This window comes from Choloepus didactylus, chromosome 3 (genome assembly GCF_015220235.1).
Source record: "Choloepus didactylus isolate mChoDid1 chromosome 3, mChoDid1.pri, whole genome shotgun sequence".
In the NCBI taxonomy this organism is placed as follows: Eukaryota; Metazoa; Chordata; class Mammalia; order Pilosa; family Megalonychidae; genus Choloepus; species Choloepus didactylus.
In genome coordinates, this window is record NC_051309.1 from 53,035,942 (window position 1) to 53,055,355 (window position 19,414).

General features: G+C 36.4%; 1 protein-coding gene and 1 pseudogene across 4 annotated transcripts in view; one reads left to right on the top strand and one right to left on the bottom strand.

Annotated features, from left to right (window-relative positions):
* OCIAD1 (OCIA domain containing 1) overlaps positions 1–18,382 on the top strand; it is a 31,047-nt gene extending 12,665 nt beyond the window's left edge. For 2 of the 4 annotated variants that reach the window (XM_037829773.1, XM_037829772.1), the window contains exons 5-9: positions 8,300–8,347; positions 9,372–9,507; positions 10,390–10,565; positions 14,558–14,710; positions 17,979–18,382. In XM_037829773.1, the coding sequence (XP_037685701.1) occupies positions 8,300–8,347; positions 9,372–9,507; positions 10,390–10,565; positions 14,558–14,710; positions 17,979–18,016 (551 nt within the window). In that variant the 3' untranslated portion in view covers positions 18,017–18,382. Of the gene's footprint in view, positions 1–8,299; positions 8,348–9,371; positions 9,508–10,389; positions 10,611–14,557; positions 14,711–17,978 lie in introns of all 4 variants that reach the window. The other 2 variants (XM_037829774.1, XM_037829775.1) reach the window with 2 other exon arrangements.
* Positions 6,435–7,765, bottom strand: LOC119529041 (annotated as a pseudogene).
* Positions 18,383–19,414: the final 1,032 nt, after the last annotated feature.

Sequence of the window (19,414 nt, forward strand, 5' to 3'; positions counted from 1 at the left end):
CTAGGGTCTTCTTGATTTCCTTCATATCCCGTACTAGGGTCTCATTGTTCATCTTTAGTTCTTTGAGTAGCTGCTCTAGGTGTGTCTCTTCTGGTCTTTTGATTTGGGTGCTTGGGCTTGGGTTATCCATATCGTCTGGTTTTTTCATATGCTTTATAATTTTCTGTTGTTTTTGGCCTCGTGGCATTTGCTGACCTTGATAGGGTTCTTTTAGGGTTTGTAGACCAGTTGAAGTCCTTATCTCTAATTTATCAGATCTACAGCTTCGTGGAGTACACTTTCTCTAACTAACCAGCAGGTGGCGTCCACGAGCCACCTGTTCTCCACAAGCCAGATCTCCCCTGCTTAGCCTTTTTGGTGAGTGGGGGAGTGAGTCTTGTGGGGCCCAATTGGTGTCCCAAGCTTGCGTGTGTAGTTGGTGTTGCCTGCCCTGTATGTGGGGCGTGTTTCTGGGCAGTCGGGGAGGGGGGGTGGCCCTAACAATCAAATCTCCCTGATGATCCTAGAGTTTTAAAGCTACTGCAATAGTCTAATCCTTCAGTTCAGTCCTGCCACAGTTTGTCTCTGCCACTGACCCACAAGTCTTTGGTATTGGCGTATGGCTCCTGAGACTTGCAAGTGGGCCCCTCTTCCAGGCTGTGCACCCCGGGTCCTCTGTTGAGGGATGACTGTGCTATGTCGCAGGTGAGTGCCGTCCCCCCAGGGCAGTTCTGGGCTGCTGGGCTGTGTTGGGAGGCTCCCAGTCTGCTCAAATGATGGCTGAATGGGGCTCTGTTAATTCACACTGCTCCCCCTTCCCAGCTCTGGGACATTCAGCTGAGGTTGCAGGGAAGGCTAATGTCCACGCCCAGTTTTGTGGTGTTTGCCTGTTATTTGAAGCACTTCCGTCACACTGGGTTGTCTGGGGCAGCTCTGGGCTATGGGGCTGGCGATGGGCAGGAGTGTTTCCTGTCCACCAGGATGGTGGCTGTGAGCGGACACCCCCCTTTTCTTGGGAAGTTGTGTTGTTTAGTGAATTTTCTCAGCCACTGGATTATTGCCTTTTGTCTCAGAGCTCTCTTAGTTCTGCTCTTGACTTGACGTGCCCAAATTTCAATTCTTTGAAGCTTTCTGTATTGAGCTTCTTAGAGTAATTGTTTTAGAAAAAGCAAAAAGGATTTAAAAAAAAAAAAAAAAAAAAAAAAACGGCCCTCCTCAGAGATCTAATGGGTTATTGAAATGCTAATAGACAAAGCAACCAGGGCCATTAAGGAAAAGTGCCCAGGGCAGAGAGATCAGCCTTGCTTCGGGATTTGCATATGCGCCTCAAGGCCTGATCTCCGCCCTTCCCCTTTCTGTGTTCACCAGAACTCCAAAAATCCTCTGCTTTTATTTTGGAGTTTTTCGTGTTGTTTTTTTTCTATGCCTGTCTCCTCTCTGCTGGGCTGGCTGCTCTCAGAGTCTCTGGTGTCTGGCCTCAGTCTATCTATGGTTGGAGTTTGAATCAGTAGAATGAGTTTCCGGTAAGAGCAGCCACTGCAATTCTCCCTTCTCCTTCCTGGAGCTGACAGCCCCTCCTCCCCCGGGACTGAGCCTGGCAGGGAGGGGCGCGGGTCCCCTGGCCGCAAAAACTTACAGATTTCGCTGATCTCAGCAGTTCCACGTTTTCATGAGTGTTGTATGAAGTATGCCCAAAGACAGATTGCTCTGTGGTGTCCAGTCCACGCAGTTCCTGGCTTTTTACCTACTTTCCTGGAGGAGTAACTAAAACATACAGCTCACCAGTCTGCCATCTTGCCCCGCCTCGGATTGGCTTTTATAAAGGGGAGTTATTTGGTTACAAAGTTACAGTCTTATGGCCATAAAAGTGTCCAAAAAAGGCATCAACAATAGGTACCTTCACTGAAGAACACCGATGTCATCAGGAAAACCTCTGTTAGCTGGGAAGGCACGTGGCTGGTGTCTGCTTGCTCCAGGGTTGCATTTCCAAATGGTGTTCTCCAAAATCTGTTGTTGTTATTTTGTTATTTAAAAAATGCTCAAGGAACCTTATTACAGTGTGCTACCACAGAAGAGTCTTAACATAGAAGCAAGTTAAGCCATATGTGTATAGTATATGTACTATATGTCCTTTAGGACTAATTTGTTTTATAGACTGAGATTGGCTCTATGTAGTAAAAACAAACAAGCAGAAAAAAGCAAAACACATTTAAATCACATTACTTTTTTTTTTTTAATTCAGTTTTATTGAAATATATTCACATACCATACCATTCACATGGTATGCAATCAACTGTTCACAGTATGATCATATAGTTATGTGTTCATCACCACAATCTGTTTCTGAACATTTTCCTTATATCAGAAAGAATCAGAATAAGAATAAAAAATAAAAGTGAAAAAAGAACACCCAAACCATTCCCCCCATCCCACCCTATTTGCCATTTAGTTTTTATCCCCATTTTTCTACTCATCCATCCATACACTAGATAAAGGCGGTATGATCCACAAGGTTTTCACAATCACGCTGTCACCCCTTGTAATCTACATTATTATATAATTATCTTCAGGAGTCTAGACTGCTAGGTTGGAGTTCGGTAGTTTCAGGTATTTATTTCTAGCTATTCCAATACATTAAAACCTAAGCGGTGTTATCTATATAGTGCATAAGAATGTCCACCAGAGTGACCTCTCAACTCCATTTGAAATCTCTCAGCCATTGAAACTATTTTGTCTCATTTTGCTTCCCCCTTTTGGTCAAGAAGGTACTCTCAGTCCCACGATGCCAGGTCCAGATTCATCCCCTGGAGTCATATCCTGCATTGCCAGGGAGATTTACACATAGCCGGGAGGGCAGTGAGTTCACCTGTTGAGGTGGCTCAGTTAGAGAGAGAGGGCCACATCTGAGCAACAAAGAGGCACTCGGGGAGACTCTTAGGCACAACCATATGCAAGTTTAGCCTCTCCTTTGCAGTAACGAGCTTCATAAGGGCAAGCCCCACGATCGAGGGCTCAGCACATCAAACCACCAGTCCCAATGTTTGAATCACATTACTTTTAAGGAAAAACTGGCACAGGAAGGTGTGAATGGAGAAATTATAGTGTGTATTATGGTACTGCCTATTTTACTTATCTTAATCCAGTCTGTCATTTAATTAGTAATGATTAGAGCTGGGCATGAGGAGTCATACAAAAGAAATTTTTAGAGTTCATCTGAGGAAACAACGTGAATATAATTAAATGCTTAATAAGTTTCTAAACTGTGTAGTAGGGCAGCTGTAATTGAGGAAAGTTTCTTGGAAGAAGTCATTTTTGAAGATCCTTAGAGTAAAGGAGAAGAAAGAATATCAAGGCAGAGGAACCTTATGATTGGGACAATAAGCATGGTTAATTGGGAGTGTCCAGAGACAAACAGACAGAGCTACAGTGGTAAAATCATGCATGGAGGATTAAAAACTGCATTAAATAGCTAAGGTAGAACCAGGGGAAGTGGGTGATTTTGATTAGGTTTTGGAGCTTATGGATTTAGGTGGAGTCAGAGACAGTGTCTGCCTGCAGATCATAAAAAAGAAAAATCCTCCATCACATTCCTTTCCTATTGTTCTCAGCTGCCTCCCATTTGCAGCCTTTTGTCCGGTATATGTATTGTGATTATTTTTACCACTCTGATGAACAGTTCTTAATGTTGAGTCCAATTTATCAGATTTTTTCTTTCTGTAGAGTACTTTTTGTGATCTTTTTAAGATCTTTGTGTACTCCAAGGACTCAAAGATGTTTTCTTGTAAAATATTTATTTTATCTTTCATGTTGAAATTTTTCAACCCATCTGGAATTGTTTTGAAAATATAGTATGAGGTAGGAACAAGGCACATTGATTGACTCGGTACTATATTTTGAAAGGACTGTTCTTTCTTCGCTGTATTACAGTGTTGCCTTTATCAAAAACTGAGTGACTGTATACGTGTAGTCTGTTTTTGGACTCTTCTGGTTTTGGTCACATTATTCTTAGACTTATATCAGACTGTCTTAATTACACTTACATTTATATTATAGCTTTATCATAGTTCATGATACCTTGTGGTAGTTCTCCAATTTTGTTATTCCTTAATGTTGCCTTGGCTATTCTTAGCTCTTTGTGTTTCCATATAATTTTTAGAGGAAGCTTTACAATTTTTGCAAAAACTTCCTTTGATTTTTATTGGGATTACATTGAATCTAAAGATCAATGTCTGGAGAATTGCCATCTTTACAATATTAACTCTTTCAATTCATGAACATGGTGTGTATCTGTTTGTTTAGCTTTTATTTCTCATAATAAGTTTTGTAGATTTCGGTGTAGGAATATTTCATGTTTTTCATTAGATTTCTTCTTGGGTCTTCGATGTTTTTTGATGCTGTAATAAATTGTATTTTTAAAATTTTTTAAGTTGTTCCTGGTATATAGAAATTGATAGATATATGTATATTTGTATATTGACCTTGAATCAAGTAATCTTTCGAAATTCACTTATTCTAAAAGTTTGTAGTTTCTTTTGGGTTTCCTTCATATTTCTGTTGATTATGAATTTACTTGGTTCTCTCATTTAAATAGCTTAGTGTTCTCTAAGGTCACTTAAAAAGCTACATTTGTCTGTTAATATTTTTTGAAGTCATTACTGTTTTTTCCTTATATCTTTGTGGATTGCCCAAAGTTGCTAAGAAATAGATAGATCTTACTTTATATTGCATTGCTAAACTTACTACTTTTTTTTTTTTTTTTTAACTTATTAAGCTTTATTTTATACAACATATTTACACTTACTGATCAGAGTGTGAGTTTGTTAATACAGTGAAGCCTTATAGACCCAATTTTGAAAATAGGAGCTGGACAACTATAGACTTCTGTCACCTTAGAGAGTCTAATTTATTCCTGTGTTTTGTTTTGCATGGGTCCAAGGAAAAACTCAGTGTATGCTGATGAATAGCTGCAAAGGGAAACCATTTTCTTTCTCTTTCCCTCTTCAGCAGAACTCATCCAGGATTTGGGAAGGAGTCACAAGAAATTTCTGTTCAAAGATGAATCACTAACAACATCTAACAGCTATTCACATTCTTGATCACAAAAGCTGAGGTCAGAAAAGAAGCACCCCAAACTTACCAGGGCCAAAGCTCACTATGCTAGAATATTATTACTGTATGCTGTGTTAATACACTTACTTGCTATTTTGCTATTACACAACTGAAAATTGCAGTTTAACGAGAGCATGTGAATTATAAAGGTAAACTTGCTTTTGCAGTGTTACATTGCAGAACATGCACGGGACTGAATTTCTTGCACTTCTGATACTCCTCATCGAAGTTATATTTACAAGAAATTTAATTATATGCAGAGATGGCAGAAACAACTAACTTAGGACCTTACACAACCAAGTTAGCCTATGACTACAAAGTAATATTTTGATAGTCTCCCATGTGGTACAATTTGGTTTATGATATAAGTGTTCATCTTTCAGAGTTTAAAAAAAAAAATGCATGAAAAAATATATATTTGAATTAAATCTTTGTGGAAGCCCTAGGGTTTTCTAGGATACAGTTTGAAAACCACTGATCTTGGATAACCTGCCTATCCCTTCACGCACGCACGCACGCACACACACAGCATGGTGTTCTGGTCTGATTTAGTGTGTCTGTTCAGGGAACAGAAATTGACAGGATTTTTTTAGTTTTTTCCCTGTTACCATAGTGTGAGAAGTGATTTTCAGCCTCAAAGATAATGAGAGTTTGGTGGCACTGGATAGAATTAGTCCTTCCTACCAGTCACTTCCCTTCCCTGTAGGGTTCCTGAGGGCTTTACTTCAAATGGGAATCAAATTACCATTTTTATTAATGGATCTGAAACCCAGTACTTCAAAGCCTAACCAGTCATTATTTTTCCCCCAAACTAAATTTTGGTACCTCACTACTCTGGTTAGATAATTGGAGGATAGAAGCTGAATAATGGGAGAAGCAAAGAAACCAGGTCTGTGTATAAGATCCTGGCTTAACTTACCCACTGGTTGCAGAACTGAGAACGTGGAATTTAGAAAATGGCCACCCCACTTTTCAAAATACCTGTGCCTGTTTGGGTCTGCTGACTACCCCGAAGAAGAAGTAGGAAGTAGGGGAGAAAAGTCAAACATGGGTGAGCGTAACAGTGACCCTGCCCATGAGTAAAGATGAATGTTTTAGAATTTGTCCAGTCAGCATGGTGATCCTCCTACTTGTGAAGGCACATCAAGGGGGAGGTTAAGAAGCAGGGAGACAGAGAGATGCCTCCTTCTCTAACTCCTTCCACTTTGTAACTCTTTTTCATACATCATTCACTTCTCAGAGTTGAATTTCTGCAACTGGGTCTCTGAGAGAGTCAAAAGTCTTACCTCATTCAGTGACAAGAGAAAACTTTGTTCCTGACTTGGAACTTTTTCCTTGGCCTTTTTTCAACTCTTCAGGTATGTGTGGTCCTTGAAACCACAGCTTTCTGAATTCATTGGAATTATGAGAAGAGCCTCTGGCTTGGCCTTCAGACTCTGCGACATTGAGGCTGGCAACTCAGTGGGTTTGGGGCCTCTTGGGGCTTTCTGAACTGATGTGTTCTTTCTTGAGCCTGGGCCTTTCTTTGGAATTTCCAACTTCTTGGGGTCTTCTGAATTGACCAGGACAGATGAGACAGGGTCCAAGCTCACCTTCTTTCTCTTCCTCATGGGGGCAAAGCTCTTTGCTGAGGCCCAACCCATGGTGGTCTTCTTTGGTGGGCCCTCCTGACCACCATCTTGGTCTGACTCAGAGGTATCTCTAGGGCCTCAGCTTCTATTGGGGCATCCTAAAGTGGGTCCCTGCAGAGCTTCCGAGCACATTTCGCCTGGCTTCTTTGAGGCCAGCTCCTCCTCCTTCACATGGGGCTTTTTGTTGCTCCTGATATATTCTGATCTCCATACTTTCAGCATCATCAGCCTCAGGATGGAGCTCAGGTGGAGCTCTTAGAAGGATTGCCTTTATTTTTTTCCCAGGACACGGGTTTATGCTTGGGGGCTTTGTTCTGCTGCTTCCTTCTGGAGGGAGTCTTAGCCCTAGCCTTGTGAACCAAGGGCTTAGGAGGGTGTCCCTTGTCTTCGTATCACCCCAGTTATTGGGGCTCTCCATCTTCAAGGCAGAGCCCACCTCTGCGGCTTGCCCCAGCTCCTTCTTGATCTTGGTCTTCCTCTCTGCTGCTAATCCAAGGCCTCTACCTCCTCAGTCTCCATAGCCTCCAGAGCCCTTGCTTTCTCCTGATGGTACATATCAGCATCCATGTGGAAGATGATTATACAGCCGTCCCAAGGAGCATGTCCAAAGCTTCTGCCCAGATTTCTGAGGACTGGTTTTGGTTCTAGGGCTGTGGTGGGTGGATGAGCTGCAGCACGTGGACCACATCCTCCATTGGTTACTTCTCACATTCCAGGAATTCATTTAGGTTTTTTAGAAACTCCACATCCTGGGTGGCGTCTCTGCAGACCACTCTCCAGATCCCCACCCCCTCCTTCATGGAAATTCCCAGGGTATGGTGCTCAGATATGCCCTCGCCAACCTCAATTAGGGCAGTTTGGGCATTCTCTTCCCTCAGAAAAATCTTGCTGAGCATGTGGTACGGGCCCAGCCAAGAGAAGATCCCTTTCAAGGTCTCCTCAATTTCTGCTTGGCCACAGTCGTCTGGAATACCCATGACCAACAGTGACCTGTGGATATCCACATCCATTCCCCTGGCACCAATCTTCCAGAAGGTCATTGCCATGGTCGCAGACAACTGGAAGCTCTAACACCAGGAATGGTAATGAGCCTGCGAGTTGGATGTGACCTGCAGGAGTTCCCAAATATTAATTAGATGTTTGGGAATCTGTGGGGAAATGCTCTTCACCCCTCTCCTGGGCTTAGAGCTTGGCAGGCCCAGCAGGGATTTACCATCCCCACCTCTTACTGTCCAACCAGGTTCTGACTAGGGCTATCCCAAAACTGCTGTGCCAGGCAGAGGTGGCCAAGGGAGGCCAGCACCCCCACTCTGCCCAGGCCTGCCATGCAGTGTCTACTTCTATCCCTCCTTATTACTTCTTTTGTCTCATGTTGGAAGAGACCAGATCATGACTAATAGAAATGGTCATGAATGAAATTGATGGAATCTTCATTGCATTTCCTAGCAAAATTTCTGCTTTGTTTTTCTGTTTGGCATAATCTTAAAATTCTAGTGAAACCTACCACATTTTAATTATGTAAGCATATCTTCCTCTAACAATTAATGTTACTCAGAAATGTTTACTCTTTTTTTCTTTAGGAATCCTCTCAAGTCATCCTAAATATGGTTCTATCCCTAAACTTATATGTAAGTATGAAACTACACTGTGCTTTTCTTAGTTGATGCTGTCTAAGAATATATATCTCTTTTAATCTAAGTAAAATCATTTGTTTTTATAAAATGTTTTGTCATATCTTACTTGTAATAGAATTATGTGGTTATATGCTCTGATAAATTTGTTTGCTTAAGCCTTTCATTAAATGTACTACTTGGGCTTGAGCTACTGGAAAGAGGCATTTTTTTTTTTGTTTTCTCATGGAATAGGAATTATTTATTTTAAATTATTTTTTAAAGATACAGTATTTGAAAATAAATTCTTTTGGTCTGTCTTTTGGGGGAAATGTTGTGTAGATCTCTTTTTAATCAAAATAAAGTATATTTTTAAATTAAGTTTATTAAAAAAGAATAATTTCTATAGTATAACTTACTTGCATTTTTGCAATGTGGTTAATAGAAAAGAAGCTAAATAGCCCAGAGAAAGTACTCAAAGCTTTATATGAGTCTTCAGGCTAGCCTCTTTTATACTGGAAACAGATACTTCATGAAGCAACAGCCAGATTTAGGTAGCCTTTCATAATTCATTATTTTAAGGGTGCATGATTGGTTGCACATAATTCTATTTTATTTTTTAAAACAATCTTGAAAAATTGGCTGGGCAAATGATCTATTCCTATTTTACAGAAAAAGAAATGGCCTAAATCCCATAACTAAGCAAGAACTCTGATTTGATTTCTCATTCATCCCTCTTTCCATTATACCTTTATGACATATTTACTATCTATGTTAATTGAGTAATCAGTAAATTAGAATTGACTTATAGCAACTTTATTTTAGCTTATTTTATTTTGGGAAAGTGAATTTTATTCACAGAATCGTTCTATGAACCATGAGTCTGATTTAATGTTACTTTTATCACTATTTCAGAAAATCTCAGTGTCCCAAAACTAAAGACACAGTTAGCCACACTGTTTAAAAATTTTCCATTAGAAAAGATTTTAGTCTAAAAAGACACGTTGAGTCATATTTTCTGTTGTTTTTTTTTTTGCATAAGTTGCTTGTATCATGGGGTACTTTGCTGGGAAGCTTTCTTATGTGAAAACTTGCCAAGAGAAGTTTAAGAATCTCGAGAATTCCCCTCTTGGAGAAGCATTACGATCAGGACAGACACGACGATCTTTACCACCTGGGTAGGTCAGATTCTGATTTTCACTTAATGTTTTTATTTTTAGCTTAAAAATTGGTAGGAAGAAGTTAAATATTGCCATAATCCAGGGCTTCAAATTGCCTAACTGAAGGACCACTGGAAACTTGCCATTTTGTTGTATGCTAAAGCTAATTTACTTTTAAAAGTAGAGCAAGACTCAGCTATCATTGTTTTAAACATAGAGTTGCATCCTATTGAGAGCACATCCCAGAATAAAGAACTTTAGCTTGATTTGATTTGATTTGGCAAACACTTTTGATTACTGTATTTTATAATTTTCTCTTGAATTCCCAAATTTTATCAGTCCTGTTTCTTAAATTTCAACTTACATAGTAAATAAAACAAGGTTTAGCCTCTTACTGGTTTTCTTCAGGTTATGGTTTGGGTTTTGTGTTGTGTAAATATAGATGAATGTATCTGTCTGGCAAACAATGTAAAGTCTATGAGAGATAGTATTACCATATTGGCATTAGCAAAAATAGGGTTTGTATTATATAGACTGCTGGCTGTGGAAAGAATTTTCCGATTAATGAAGGCACGGTACATTTGTTAAAATTAGCCCTGACCTGGAGAACCCTTTTCTATCCAAGAAACTTTAAAACACGTATCTTTAAAGCCTAATAATTAGCAAATTGGATATATTTTTTCTCTATATTAAAAGTGACTATTTTCGTGTTGTATAGGTGGGTCAGAACATATTTTTAATGCTTTTTTGGCAGAAACATTCATTTTACTGTTTATAAATAGCTATATTAAAAATTATGTGGTTGCATTGGAAAATAAGATACCTTAATTTACACACTTCTTTAAATAAGGCGTAAGCAGTGGCTTATATTTCTCATGTAACATGATTTACTTTTTTCAGGCACTATTCTCAAAAGTCAAAATATGACTCAAGTGTGAGTGGTCATTCATCTTTTGTGACATCCCCAGCAGCAGACAACATAGAAAAAGAGATGCTTCCTCATTATGAGCCAATTCCATTCAGTTCTTCCATGAATGAATCTACTCCCACTGGTATTACTGATCATATTGCCCAAGGTAGAAACTTCTCTTGAAATGAATTTCAGCATTTAATGGTCCAACGTATGTATAAACTTTATTTGATGGCCCTTTCTACTGGATGTCACCTGTGTGTTCCATCATCAGCTTAAACGCAGCATGTTTGTTTGTTCATTCATTTGCTTCTTCATTCAGCATTTCTTGAGAACCAGTAGGTTTCAGACATTCTGCTAGGTATGGAAATAAAGATGAACAAGAAATAAAGATGAACAAGACCTAGTTCTTGTCCACAAGATACTCTTAATCTGCTAGAAGATATGGAAATATAAAGATGAATGACTAATATAACCAGTAGCTGAGAGTACTAACCCAAGTTTAGTGCAGTAGCAGAGAAGCAGCAACAACTTGTGCCTCTGGGGGAGTAGAGGCTTCAAGAAGGCCTTACAAAGGTTACATTTGATAGACTGGTCTTAGAGGCTTATAGCTTCCTTTTCTGTAATGTGAGAAAAATAATAATTATCTGTCTTACAGAACTATTGTCAAGTGAGAAAATCCATGTGAAATGCTTTATGAAGTTTGTGTAAATACTAGCCTTGAAGAGTGCACATGTATTTGTGTTGTGATTGACATTTGCTAGCTGTATGACTTTGGCCAAGTAACTGTAATTTGTGATCCCCTCAATTTTTAGTGGAGATAATACCCTCTCTCTTAAAGAACTGTTAGAATTACATGAAATTAATTCCAGTGATAATGCCTGGCAAGTAATAGCCTCTCAGTAAGCCTTAGTTTCCTTCTTATCTTCAATCTAGTTTGCAGTGAAAGATGGGAATTGGAAATAGGAAATATGGATCCATGACCCCTTACCGAAAGCCTAAAATCCAAAAAGCTTTGAAAACCAGAAGTTTTTTTTGTTTATTTTTTTTTTTAAATAACTTAATTTGTGAATAAAATATGACCTGAACTCATTTGGCCACAAACCTTGACCTAAACTGATAATAATGCAGTTTATATTCTATTTATAATTATTTCATGTAATTTTTCCTAGATTTTGCTCTAGAAATACTAATGAGCTTGTTTACTTCTGCCCCAAAGCTCTGAATGGGTGAAAATTAAGTAATATAAGGGATATGTACTATAATAATTTTCTAAAATCTTGAAACACTGAATTATGAAACACATCTGACCCTAAGGGTTTTTTGAGAGAGGGACTGTGGACCTCAATAGAATACTCTTTGAAAAAGTGTGTTGTGAAACAAAAGCAATAAGCCAGTAACTGTGGGGAGTACACAAGATTAAAGGAAGGATTTAGGTTTTTGTTTCTTTAGTATAAGAGGGAAGAGACTCAAATCTATATGTAGGTTAAAAGGAAGGGGGTGCTTGGAGAGGGAGAAGTTGATTATTCGTTTACTAGTAAGTTTCTAGAGAATACAGAAAGGGTTCTAGATAGGTCAGGACATGAAGTAGCCACTAGCTGTATGTGGCTATTTAAATTAATTAAAATTAAATCAAATTAAAATTTTAGTTCTTTAGTTTAACTGGCAGCATTTTAACTGCTCAATAGCCACATGTGCTAATGGTTATTGTATTGGACAGTGCAGATACAGCAAACATTCCCATCATGGCAGAAAATCATTGGACAGCACTGTTTCAGGGCAAAGGAGAGGGAGGCTTTTAACCTTGGAAAGAAGAGACTGGCAAGAAGGAGGAGTTAAAATGATTAAAGAGATTCTTAAGTTTTGATGAGATGAGTTGAGATTAATCCTCATATTTTTTCTTTTTTTTCTGTGAGGTAGGAAGGAAAGACATCCAATTAGAAAGGGAAGTATGGGTGGGCAGATTAGGAGAATGTAGCTAGAGTCACTCTCTTTTCTCCAAAGCCAGCTGTCCTTGTCTCTCTCTTATTTTCCCAGTCTTTCAAGCTCAAATTCATTCTACTTGTATTATGGTCATTCACCAACTCTTTCTTTGTAATGACTTACATCCTTCCTTCCATTTGCATTAAAAAAGTTGATGTTCTGTAATTTGTTTTCCACATAAAAGCTACAAAAAAACCCTTTGGTGTCTGCCTACAGCCTATATTTTAATGAATTGTATGCCTTCCACAATAACAGTCCATCTGCTGCTCTGCTTTCTGATCCCCTCCTCTAAACCAAGCTGGCCACTCTTCTTAGCTCTCTCCATATTGACCAGTACTGGCCCTCCTTTGCTTTGCCCCAGCTGCTATCCTTCCCTACCAGGATACCCTCTCCTGCTTTCTCTTACCAGGAGTTCAAAGAGCTTTTAATCGTTCAAAGTAGAAAGCACTCCTTCTTAGCAGTTACGTGATTTGTCATAATTTATTACAGTTAGATTTAAGTCAGTACTATTTTACATTTTATTATTCCTTCCAGGTCTTTATAACCTTCTCAAAGTAGTAAATCATAACCCCTCCACAATACAGGATATTTTAGTTTGACTTTATAATCTACTTTCTGAATTTTGTTTTCACTATTTGTCACAGAATTATGGAACAATTAAATATTTTTCTTTTGAATAAGAAAAATTATTAGACCTGCAAGGAACCTTAGAGCTCATCCAGTCAAACCTCCCTATTTAACAGTTCAGAAAAACAGGATACAAAGAAGCTTAGTGATTTGCCCAAGGAATTCATTAATTGTTGCCAAAATGGGGATATGAACCCAGGGTTCCTGACTACTCAATTAGCATACACTACCTTCTTCAGAATTTTTAAAGTATTTATGGTGAAGGAAAATGAGTTCAGTGATTACTCGTTACTAATAAAATGCAAAGTGCTTTTAAACCCAATATAAGCTTGTATATATATTTATTTTTTTTAGCCAGAAAAATTTAGTCTTCAGCCATAGAATACTATGACTAATTAATGGAAATTTAAATCCTCTTTGCTTTGTGTCAGTGCAGTATACATTGTAGCAAAAGAAAAGATTAGGGTTGAAAACATTAATGTATAATTATGTTGCCTTGAAAATTCTAATTATTCACTGGGACCGTACCACTGAGTTCCAAAATTGTATTGCTTACAAAAAGGGTTTTAAATTTTTTTCAAATTAATATATTAAAATGATACCTCAATTGTATGTCTTATTGAAAACCTCTTTGAAAACTTTTACTTTTGTTGTGGCATGAAAGACTTTGTAAGTTAGGTAGTAGTTCACTAAACGTTGTGTTAGCATCAGTTAATTGTTATAAGAATGTTTATATAGCCTCTTTTGCTTGGTTGTATATTTTACAAACTATATTCAGTATTCGGTCCTATCAACAAATATTAAGAGTAATCACTTCCTCATTTTACATCAGCCTTTGCTTCTGATTCTTTGATTCTTTGATAATATATATTGTTCATACTTGACTCTAACCATTGGAAGAGAGAAAAATAAATTCTGGTTCCCAGGTAGAAATTATAGTTGGCACTTTCGTCTGCCTCAGTATTGCATCATTAGACTGGAGCAAAAACAATGCACACTATAATTAAAGGCTATGTTTTATACTTTTCTGTAGCTATTTTTGAGTATTTTTTTTAATATGAAGATGGTGAAGTAAACAATTTTTTAAAATACTTGGAGTTGTTTGTATATGGACTCTGTGATCATAGGATCATTTAACTATGGAAATATTAGTAAATAAAATAGAAGCTACACTTTGTCATGTTTTGTTTGATTATTGCCATAGGAATATATTTCTTTTTAATTCAGTACACATTGTGAATAACTTTCCAGTTTAAAACAACATTTTAATGCTCTTAAACTGCATTATAATATTCATGGTTATTTTTTTCAATTTTTGATGATGATTTTAAGTTTTAGAAATAAAACCTTAAAGCATAAGAGGAAGTAGAATCTAGTTTTACGATTATCTTGGGTAAATTACAGTATCTTTCAAATGGTGGTAATAATTTGACCCTTTATTTCACTTTATTCTATTTTGATTGTAGACAAGGAGCGTTTGTAAAATTTAGTCGCTTTGGATTTATCCAAATCCTTTTATCACCATTTATTAACTGTTTGTTGTTTTAGGACCTGATCCCAAGCTTGAAGAAAGTCCTAAAAGAAAAAGTATTACGTATGAGGAATTAAGGAATAAGAACAGAGAGTCATATGAAGTAACTTTAACACAAAAGACTGACCCCTCAGTCAGGCCTATGCAGGAAAGAGTGCCAAAAAAAGAAGGTATGATAGTTTAGTCTGAATCACTTTACTTTTTAGGATTGGAAACTGTAGTATTAGTTAAAATCATTAATTATATTAATAATATGATTTAATTCTTTAGGCAATTAACCAAAATAAAAATTTTTAAAAAGAGTAGTTATTTCACATTCATCTTTATTCACTCTTTTATTTTTAAGGTGTTACAAAGGCCATTCTGTGTTAGAAAAGAATGAATTTCAAATAATAGTGTAACTTAAGACAGCGAAACTAGTTTTTTAATACAGTGTAAAAATTCCACATCCATTTGACTGTTGTTTTTCCCTTACAAGAAGTCACCTTGGGAATCTGTACCCTTTTCCTTATAAGCCAGATCTGGTGACTAATTGGCTCTGTAATGCCACTTGTGGCAGAACTGCAGACTCATGTCTAAGTAAGGAGATTGATTTCCTTCTACGTTTGTGAAATAGGAGTTTTATGTCTTACAAACCAGCTTATAAGGCATTTCTAAAAGAGGAGAGTTTTTTTTTTTTAAACTACAGTACTATTGCTTTTAATTAATTGCTAATTTTTAAGTTACAAGGTAGAAAATCACAGTTGGTTTTAAGTGCTTTTGGACCAGCTATATACATTTCCCAAAGTAAATTTTCCAACAAGAGGTTTACCTCTAATGGAAGAGTATATTTTGGATAGAATTTTGTAGCTTTTTAAGTGTAGAATTTTGTGATTTCTCTCAAGAAATTTAAGAGAATGTCGTTGTTTTAAGGTTTTCCATGTTCTATTTTAAAAATTGAAGGAATAGGTCCTTGTTACTTTCTGGAGATTCATATGCCACAAAGAATGCAAAAATACATTAAAATCCTTAGTATTTTTTATTATGGCCATTCTTTTACAGCCAATTTTATTTCTAATTGTTAGTGGTTAACTCATGTAGAATTCAAATTTTTTTTATAACAGTGATGGATAATATCTATGTCCTAGCATTGATGTAAAAAAAGTCTGACTTTGAAATAGAATTGTAACCTACAAAATTGCTTGTTAATGTTTGTCATTAAAGAAAATATTTAGCATAAGCTTTATTCTTTCAGTGTCAATTTAAACTAAGGATTTAGACTGTAAGCTCCATGAGGGCAGGCAGTAGTATATTTCTCATTATTGTAATCTTTTATGTGCCTGTGCTGCATAGTACCTTGCAATGAAATATCAAAATGGAGTATTTCAGTTGGGCCTTCTACAGTAATAGAGGTTAAGAAAAGGAAATATGGTAGCCCTTTTGGCATTTACTGGATTTAGACATTTGTGGTTGTGACTGTAAACAGTCTTGAAGTTCTTTTATATGACACAGTAATGTAAAGTGATAAAATATTTTTCCTTTGTGAAAAGAAAGCGGATTTTTTGTATTCTATATATAATTAAAGAAAAAAGCCAGTAGTGAAATAGTTTCAGTGAATGTTCTAGAATGCTCTGTTACATAATCTAGACAGAAAATTTGACAGTACAGTATAGATTCACAGGGTCAGAAAGTGTGTTACTTACAGCTTTCAGTTATATATATATTATATTCATATATTTTAGTTTGTGGAGAGAAATTGTAGATTTTTGGTAACTATTGAATTTGAGGTTTTTCCAAGTTACGCGATATATTCCTAACAATTGTGCAGTGTCTAACTATATGTACAATGTAATACATATTTTATAATTCACGTTTTCCTAACTGTATTTCTCCTTTGCCTTTAAAATAAGCAAACCTTACAAAATCAAAATTTTGTAAAACAGGTAAATTAAGGAATGCTTTTCCATTATAAAGCATTTCTTTATTTTGCGAAAGAATTACAAATTTCTCTTTAGTATTAGTGAATCACTCCTTTTCAGATATTATTTGATTTATGCTCAGCTTTTTGGGACTATATTTGTTGAGTAAAAAGAGGTACACTTGTTCAGAAAAATAGGATTTATCACTTTTCTGTTAATAGTATATTGATATAGTCACTTTAAATTTTTGTGACAAATTGTATCTCTGACTTCATGTAATATATTATTAGTCAGTTTATCACAGAGATGTAATACCTTTTTTAAAGATTAATACTGCTTTATGGGGTGAAATCTGTCAGTTGAGTTTCAGCTTTGCTAATTCATTAATGTTTTTTCACTGTTTTCTCATTTTTCCCCCATAAAAATTTCTCAGCATACCAGAGTATAAGACTGCATGATGTTAATCCTTTCATTTCTGCCTTTATTGCATGAACTATTAATGTAATATTTTAGATCAGGAGTTCTCAAACTTTTTGGTCTCAGGACCTCTTAACTCTCAGAAATTATTGAGGACTCCAAAGAGTGTCCTATGGATTATACTTATTGATATTTACCAAATTGGAAATTAAGACTGAGAAAATTGTAAAACACGAATACATCTCATTAGCTGTCAGAGCAATGTCATCACACATCATTCAGCTTCTGGAAGACTATAGTCAGGAGTGAATGAGGGCAAAGGGAATAAAGCAAAATCTGAGGGATGTTGTGGACTCCCTGAATGGGTCTTGGGGGTGGGGTCCCTAATCTGCGCTGAGAACTTATATTTTATGATTACTTTGGTCTTCTGAACAGTTGTAATCCACAGATGGAGGCTATGTAGAAGAGAAGTGAAAAGGTAAAAGAATAGAGAAGATAGAAGAGCGTGTTTGAAAATACAATCTCATCTAAACTGCAGGAATATTGGAGACCATTTCCCTCTTGTAGTATTATAGCTCATGTGAGAGAAGATTGAATTCACCACCACCTGAAGACTTGACCATTTCTATTACTCTATTTTTGGTGAAAAACAAAATTCATGTTTGTTTTATAAATATTTTTATTTCCTTTTTTTGGTTTCATATGTGCAATATATAATATATGCCACACTGACTTTGATAGTATGGTAGAGTTGTAAAGGCACCCAGGTTTTGGATCTAAACCAGACCTGTGTTCAAATTTCATTTCTACTTGTTTTATTAGGCTTGTACCTTGGGCAAGTTACTAATCTGTTTTCTAGCCCTTAACATGGGGAGTGTATTTACTTTACAGTTATGAAGATAAAATATTTATGTAAATTTCTTGATAGAGAGCATTAATATTTATGTCCAGCCTCCCAGTTCACAAAAGGCTAGCCAACTCCATTTCATAATTACAAATTGACTCTCATGCTTTTATTCAGATGAGAGAGAAACATAAGTTTTCATCATAACAATAACAAACTTAAAATAGTACCTTTTACTTATTACTATTTGGAATCAATTATTTGTGCTTTTTTTCCTAGTCAAAGTAAACAAATATGGAGATACTTGGGATGAGTGAAGCATTAACATCATTGGACCTACTGAAGGAGTTTCAATATCCAGCTTCATCTGGGTGGTCATGAATTATCTGCATGCTTTGAGTTCAGCAGCAGTCTTCATAAACACATTTAAAACTAGAATCTGGGTTTTTGTGGTTTGACTTATGTGTTTAAAAACACAGATTTTTATGTTAATATTGTGAAAATGTACTCACTTTGGGGAACTGTATGAATGATGGTGTTATACCATGATAGTATTTAGTTTTGTGAAATTGTTTTAAACATTATGGGGTAAAGATACTCTCATAAAATTATCAGACTGTAATGCTGTAGAATCAACCTATATGAAAATAAGTGATATCTGCATGTAGAATGGGGTGGGGGGGAGGGGAGCAAGTATAATTTTAAGTGTTAAGCTTCACATCAAAAATTTTTAAAAATGCTTTCTCCAGTGTGTGCTGTATTATCTTAAAGTTTATGAAAAATAAAATGTAAAGGAACCTGCAACAGTTCTCCTCTCATTGATTTGATTGTTTTATTGCTTGCAGTTTATTAATTAACTTTAAAAATTTTATTGAGATTGTTCACATACCGTACAATCATCCAAAGATCCAAAGTGCACAATCAGTAGCCCACAGTACCATCATATAGCTATGCATCCATCACCACAATAATTTTTTTCAATTTTTAGAACATTTTCATTACTCCAGAAAAGGAATAAAGACAAAAAAGAAAACTTAATCCTCTTCATACACTAACCCCTTCCCTCATTATTGACTCATAGTATTCGTGTAATACATTTGTTACTGTTGATGAAAGAATGTTAAAATACTAACTGTAGTACATAGTTTGCAGTAGGTATATTTTTTCCCTATATACCCCTCTATTATTAACTTTTAGCTTTAGTGTCATACATTTCTTGTAGTTCATGAAAGACATTTCTAATATTTGTACAGTTAATCATGGACATTGTCCACTATAAGACTTACTTTTATGTATTCCTGTATTTTAACCTCCACCTTTCCTTCTGGTGATAAACGTGACTAAGCTTCCCCTTTCCACCACAATCACGCATTATTCAGCACTGTTAGTTATTCTCACAATAACGTGCTACTGTCACATCTGTCCATTTCCAAACACTTAAGTTCAACCCAGTTAAAACATTCTGCTCATAACAAGCAGCCATTCCCCATACTTTACCCTCGTTCTATATCCTGGTAACTTATTTAATATTTGTGAGTTCACGTGTTATAATTAGTTCATATCAGTGGAGACCATAAAATATTTGTCCTTTTGTGTCTGACTTATTTCACTCAATACAGTGCCCTTGGGTTTTCTTCATTAACCCATTTTTTTTTAAACAGTTTTGTTCACCCACCATACATTCTGTCCTAAGTGAACAATCGATGGTTCTCTGT